At 47.4% G+C, this 6,814-nt stretch overlaps 1 protein-coding gene across 1 annotated transcript; it reads left to right on the top strand.

Annotated features, from left to right (window-relative positions):
- Window positions 1-1,218: 1,218 nt before the first annotated feature.
- On the top strand, window positions 1,219-6,808 carry LOC119884176 (RE1-silencing transcription factor-like; the record flags this gene model as incomplete). The annotated part of the gene is made up of 4 exons (XM_038694634.1): window positions 1,219-1,442; window positions 2,707-2,973; window positions 4,001-4,588; window positions 6,714-6,808. Coding segments are annotated over exons 2-4 (931 nt in total), but the record flags the coding sequence as incomplete, so codon positions are not given.
- Window positions 6,809-6,814: the final 6 nt, after the last annotated feature.

Raw genomic sequence — 6,814 nt, 5'->3', positions numbered from 1 at the left:
TTTTTTACTGGATACATAAGATGCCGTATTTGTAGGAAACCTCTTTTACTTTACTGTTAAGACACAATTTGTCTCCAATTAGTCAAAGTTTTGTGCCAATTAATTTCTCCATGAAGTGAAGCCCAGCAGAGAGAGACGGCATGTTTTTATTCTCAGTAACGTCAACTTCTCCAAACTATTTAATACTGTTAGGTGGTGGGATCATTGAGACCTGGAGGAATCCTTTATCCAGACTTCAGTCCAGATCAATCTGCTTTGTTGGCACAAATGTTTCAGTTAAACCATCTTACATAATCGCGAGGTTTACAAGATTAATCCAATCAAGACCGCTCAGTTTAGCAGTTAGAAATGACAAAAACAAAAATAACACAATTTAAACTGCAAACAGAAGTGGGGATTGGCCGAGCCCCTCGCTGTCCCTCAGGTTGGGACACATGCGTCTGTCCTTCTCCTGGGAATATTCTTCATTTATTGTTTTCTTCAAGTTCTTTGAAATCCGGTATTAGCAGATGAAATTTCTCTAATACATTCCTCACACTTGTTGTGGAGGTCTCAGACTCTGGACTCTTCAGGTAACCGGGACTTTTTCCTGTTTCAGGGTCTCTGGGTCTGCACTCTGAGCTGGACAGCAGACAGAAATTCAGCCGTTTCAGAATCTCTGTTTAGAAAATGATCTAGTTTGTGTTGTTTTTTTTTTGTTCCAGATATTTTAGCTCTGAGTGATCATCTGTTTGCTCTACCTGGTGTTTGGAAAGGTGTGCGACGTGTTGCAGGACTTGTTAGCCTCAGATGAACTTTCTGCAGCGTTCAGCTCTTGGTTCAGTTCACCTTTATGGTCAGACTTAGAAAAACACACACACACACAACACGATAAAACACAAAAGCACACAAAAATAGGACTTAAATTGGCACTTTTTATGCAGGACATTTGATGCTTCGACAGAGGAGACCGGTGTCGTACGACACTATTATCTCAAGGATTCACCAGCAGCTCCTGATGCATTCAGATTTCTCAGTCGAGCTGAAAGTGTTAACTCTTGTCTTAAGAAACAAATGACTTGCACCAACTCTCGGGTCTAAGAGCCTGTTTTAAAGCTCTAGTGTGAGTTACAGGACAGATCAGTTTGTGCAGAGCTCCAAGCCGTCAGACCTTTTATCTCTAATAATAAATATTTTAATTTCTTGTGTGTTCCTGTCTAATGTAAGAAGAGTCACAGCCTCAGTTTTGTAAGGTGATAAATAAACCTTCCTTCTGCAGCTTCACGCACACTTCCGGCTCACCGCTGGAGCGACGTCATGACGTCACCCACCGTACGTAGCGCGCTGTGGAGGAATGTGCGGAAACTTCTCCTCACTTTTCTTTCTGCGCTGTTCGTCGAAGAAACAGATAACAAAGCTGGAAAAAGTGACGGAAAGTCGGGTAAAGTTTGGACCTGAAGCCGGTGAGTCCCGCGGCTGTTCGCTGCTTAGTGTCCGGCGCAGAGCGCAGCTGCGGCGGCTGTTAGTCCGAGCGGAGCCGCCGGAAAGTTGTTGGTAGTTGGGAGGAAAATGGAGGCGGTGAGTTGGAGAAGAAGGCGCTGTCCGGGGCTGATCAGGACCATGGCTAACACTCCGGCCCGGCACTTTGCTTTAACTCACCGCCCCAGAAACCCACAGAACAAACACCTCCCGGTACTTCACACCAACTTTAACATGTCTGGATCAAAATGTCGCTGTTTGACTTCTTCTGCGCTTCCGCAAACTTTTCTGAAATGGTCGCTGTGAAAATCACAACCGCGACTGCAGGAACATTTAGACTGGAAACTTTAAGGATCTGAGTTTAGTTTAAAACACGTTTCAGCAGATATCTCAGTGACAGACACGAATAAAGAGGGGAAATAAATAGTGTGTTTTAATCCTCTAAACTATTCAGGGCCTCGCGCTGATTATCAGATTTCACTTTTTAATCTCTAAACCTCTTTGGATTTAAATAATCTCCGACTTTTACCATCTGATCGACGCTACATTTTACTTTGTAGCTCCAAATGAGCTAAAATAACTTTGCTGTTAACTCTTAAAGCTCCTTGTAAAGAATCTCCCGTCACCAAACTTCCATTCAAAATTAACGGTGTTTACTCAGATATTTGCGGACGGCCTGTTTTTATCTGGCTGGTTTAAGTCGTTTATCACTTTATGTTTTCTCAGTAAAAAGTCCGTTTGCTTCCCCTTTTTGTAACTCTTGTGGATCAAATTGTCTGTTTTCACTCTGAGACCATCAGCGTGTGTGAAGTCTCTGGCAGCGTTAAAGTTGGTGTTTTCCGGAGGGAGTTCTGAACGCGTGTCCTCTCCGTCCTTATGGCGCTGTCGACTGAGATGTGGTGCTGTTTCAAAATGGCCGACAGACACTTTGTCAGTGCGCTGAGCTTCAGCAGCAGAGTGAGGCATCGGAAACTACACGAAAATAATGTGTGGAAAGTGTCCCCTGAAAGTTGGATTGATGTTTTAAACCCTTTATCTTAAAGTTTACTGCAGAATATTTGGGATTGAAGAAGATTTAACACTAAATAAGCCTACTGGTGGCCCCCGGGGGCAGCAGGGAGCTGTGGGGCCTCCTGGTAGTTTGATGAAATTAAAGCACCAAACTGCATCAGTACAGCTGAATAAGGGCGTCTTTAGGCCGCCGCCACATCTCCCCCCTCTGATGGTCATTTCTTTATTTACCCTCAGGTGCGGAGCTGAAGTCAACATGGCCGCTCAGACGGTGTTCTCGGTGGAGATGTGTCCTGTGATGGAGGACGGTCAGAGCCTCAGCGACATGCCCAGGAACACGCTGCCCGCCCCTCAGCTGGTGATGCTGGCCAACGTGGCGGCGGCCGAGGGCGGCGGCGGCAGCGGCGGCAGCTGTGACGGCGGCGCGGCGGACGAGAAGGAGATGATGGAGCTGAAGACGGTGGGAAGCAGCTACTCTGACAGCGAGGACGAGAGCATCATCAGGTCAGGAGTTAGTCTGCTGCACGGCGAGCTGAAACACCGTCGTCAGATTATTTTTGAACACAGTTCAGGTTTCAAGTGGAGAAAGATTTGACTCCATGTAACCAGACGTAACACCTGAAACCAGGCGGGTAGATTAAAGAAGGTGGTATTCTGCTCATTTTCAAAAACACCATATGTTTTATCATCCTGCACGTTGCTGCAGCTCCTCTTTCCACCCTGTGTCGAAGGCTTCGTTTTAGCTATGGAGTGATACATCTTGTCTCTAAATGATCTTTGTTGGGAGCTGCACATGCTCAGTTCCTAGTTAAGGACTACTAGCCAATCAGAAGCAGAGAAGGGCGGGTCAGCGAGAAGCCGGTAAACAGCTCGGGTTCAGCCGTACGTGTTGCCGACCAGCATAAAGTTTTAACTGAGCTCTGTCTCTACATCACAGGAACAACTTTCTGTCCACTGACTGCCTGGAGGGTAGCTAGTGTTTGGAAGGGAGAGGAGAGCTGTGTGCTGCAGCTCGCTGTTTCTGAGGGCGTGTCGGAGTCACCGCTCGGCGAGCGTTATATGAGGCGCGTTTAGCTTTTATCCCTGTGAGGTCACAGCCAAAAAGCAGAATACCACCTCTTTAAGTAATGAAATTAAGCTGTTGTAAATTTAATAAACGCCATAACTTCCACGCTGCTGCTGTCCTCACTCAGGTTAAAGTTCTCCAGACAGATGAGGGCTTCATCTAGTTTTCCCTTTATGTGAACTGGAGCGTTACGATCACTGCACGTCGGCGGAGGTCAGGCGCCCGGAAAAAAAACCCTTAATGATCACATCTCATAATTGAAGATCGAATGAGCACCCGCCAGTAGAAAATACAGTTTCCATTCTACGGCTCGTTTGATGTTTCTGCGTCGTGCTGACAAACATCAGGTGAAATGTGGAAGTTCGCTTTCTGCTCTAAAAGCTCACTTTGCAGCTGGTTTGCCTGCAGATCGGTCCGAGTTACTTGTGTGTTGACTCACCTGTGTGTGTGTGTGTGTGTGATCAGGTACAGCTACGACAACCAGAACCACAGAGAGGTCTGCATCATCGAGTACCCCGACCCTCTAGGCCCGGGAATCCACGCCGTGATCGTAGGAAACGAGTCGGAGGAGGACGAGGAGGACGGCGGGGACAAAGCTGAAGACCTGTCCCGTCCCACTCGGGCCCGCCCCTCCGCCGCCACCAAAATACCAGAGCAAGGTATCAAAGGCAAAGGTAGCCCCGCCGCCGCCGCCACAACCGCCGCCGCCGCCGGGACGGAGAGATCCAAGAAGAAGAAGCCCTTCCACTGCAAGCCGTGTCACTTCCAGGCTCAGAACGAGCAGGAGTTCGTGGAACACCTCGGCACGCACGGCGTCAGCAAGATGATGGTGGTGAACCGGGTGGAGGGGAGGAGCAAGGCCAAGGCCAAGGCGGCGGAGACGTCAGAGTCCCAGGCGCAGTCAGGAGGGGAGGCGGAGAGCGGCGGGGAGGCGGGGGCCGCCGGCGACATCAAAGGGCTGATCAGATGTGAGCGGTGCGGATACAACACCAACAGATACGACCACTACATCGCCCACCTGAAGCACCACAGCAAGGAGGGCGAGGACCACAGGTAAGAGGACCACGCCCACACCCTCGGGATCCTGGGGGGTCCTGCGGGGTTCTCGGGGTCCTGTAGGGTTCTCGGGGCCCTGTAGGATCCTGCAGGGGTCCTGTAGGGGTCTCGGGGTCCTGTAGGGTTCTCGGGGCCCTGTAGGATCCTGCAGGGGTCCTGTAGGATCCTGCAGGGGTCCTGTAGGATCCTGCAGGGGTCCTGTAGGGTTCTCGGGGTCCTGTAGGGTTCTCGGGGCCCTGTAGGATCCTGCAGGGGTCCTGTAGGGGTCTCGGGGCCCTTTTAGGGTCAGGCTCTGTTGCATTCAGTCATTCTTATTCCACACTGTCTGTTGGTGTCGATTAAATCCCGCCTCAGATTAGAAACCAGGAAACGTGGATGTAAACGATGAGTCACGTGTTCACGTTCGTCAGAGCAGAGTCTCTGCAGCAGATATCGATCACAGACTCGTCATCTTAACGACCGTCAGCGGGGAAACTCCGGCCTGAAGTGTTTCAGCTTCGTGGTGACGCAGAACGCTTTCAATCCGCTAACGAGGACGTTCAGATAGACAGAGTTGACCACTTAGGCCAAATGCTCCAGAGTATGGAATGATGAGCGGAGAGATCATTCTTATTTATTCTTAATTATTCTTATTTATTCTTTATTCCTCTTTCTTGTGTGAATGAGTTTGAGGATGAGTGTAACGCTAAGTGTGGTTTCTATAAAGAGAGAAACAAATGAATAAAGGAAACATATTACATTACCAAAACAATAGTCAGAATATGACTATATATATATCTCTTAAACTCTAATAATATAAGCAGAAAGAAAGGATTCAAACACTTATTATATGGGATTCTCAGATTTTCTACTATGCGTTAAGTTCCCGCTAACAGACAGCACTTCCTGTCATCTTTGATACGTGTCGTAGCCTCCAACTGACTAAACGGCTGGCTGCTTTTATTGTGAAAACCCCATACTGGACGCTGTGGTTCCGTTCTGATTCAGAAGCCTCGATGACGCTCCAAATAACAGTATTCAACACCACTTACTTCTTATTCTACTCAACCACCAAGTACTGAACAACAACAAGCAGTAAAGTATAAAACATGTCATCTAATATTACATATTTTTAACCCGACGTACCGAATCAGATGAGCCGAAGCTCGAAAGTAAATGTACGAATGCAGATATAATTAGTACCACGGTCGCGTAATAAAACTCCCAAGTTTACGTATTTCTGAACTCCTAACTCTTATCAAACAGCAGAAATAACAACTGGATGTACTTACTCTTCTCATTTACGCACACTCTGAAGAAAGGTGCAGCCTGACTATCTCTATCGTACTGCGTACTAACTGTGTGACGTCTGATAATATACAAACCAGCACGCGCTTTGGCTACCCGGTGCTAAATAAACAGAAATAACGGGAAACACGAAGCCCAATATGGTCAACTGTACTAAATAATAACATAACTTTGGAGCCTTTCCTACACAGGCTCAAAATTTTTTGATTTTGTCGACTCAAATGTTTTTACTGAGAGGAGTTTGACTTTTTATTATCTCATAAATACAGTCAACAGACATAAAACTCAGTTTTCACCATGTTTTTTGGGAATAAAATGTTTTATAAATCAGGCTGTGAAGATTTAGAATTTAGGATTTGGTGTGTGGAAGAGCTGCTGAAGCCTAAAACACATCAAACTGATTACTGAGGAACAGCACGCCACGTGACCAGAACTCCAAACTAGCCAATCAGATTTCACGCTGAGCTTAAATCCGCCTCTGCACTTTCACGATTGGTTGCTGGTACAAAGGAAATGACCATATTTGGATGTGACAGCGTTGTGCAGCAGAGAGATGATCCGGTGCAGACGGCGACAGCAGAAGGACGGGTAGCGTTAGAAAAGCTGACTTCAGGAGAAACCTACAGACGCTCAGAGACAAACTGCAGGAAAATAAACTACTGAATGTGGATTATTTTTCTTTACGCTAGTGTGAAAGACGACGCAGCAAAATTGACCAGAGTGCGATAAAACGGCGTTTATCCCTGCCCGTGTCTCAAACAGAGTACGGCCGGCTGTTGATCTAAACTTTCCTTCCTGCCTTGTGCTGACCGTCTGCCTGATTGTGTCTCTGCAGGGTCTTTAAGTGCACTCTGTGTCCGTACACCACCGTCAGCCAGTACCACTGGAGGAAACACCTGAGGAACCACTTCCCCAGCAAACTGCACACCTGCAGCC

Source organism: Micropterus salmoides, unplaced genomic scaffold (genome assembly GCF_014851395.1).
Source record: "Micropterus salmoides isolate LMB-PRFRI ecotype aquatic unplaced genomic scaffold, ASM1485139v1 Ms_hic_scaffold_325, whole genome shotgun sequence".
Lineage (NCBI taxonomy): Eukaryota > Metazoa > Chordata > Actinopteri > Centrarchiformes > Centrarchidae > Micropterus > Micropterus salmoides.
Note: the sequence above shows the minus strand (reverse complement) of the source record. Positions and strands in the feature narration are given on the sequence as shown.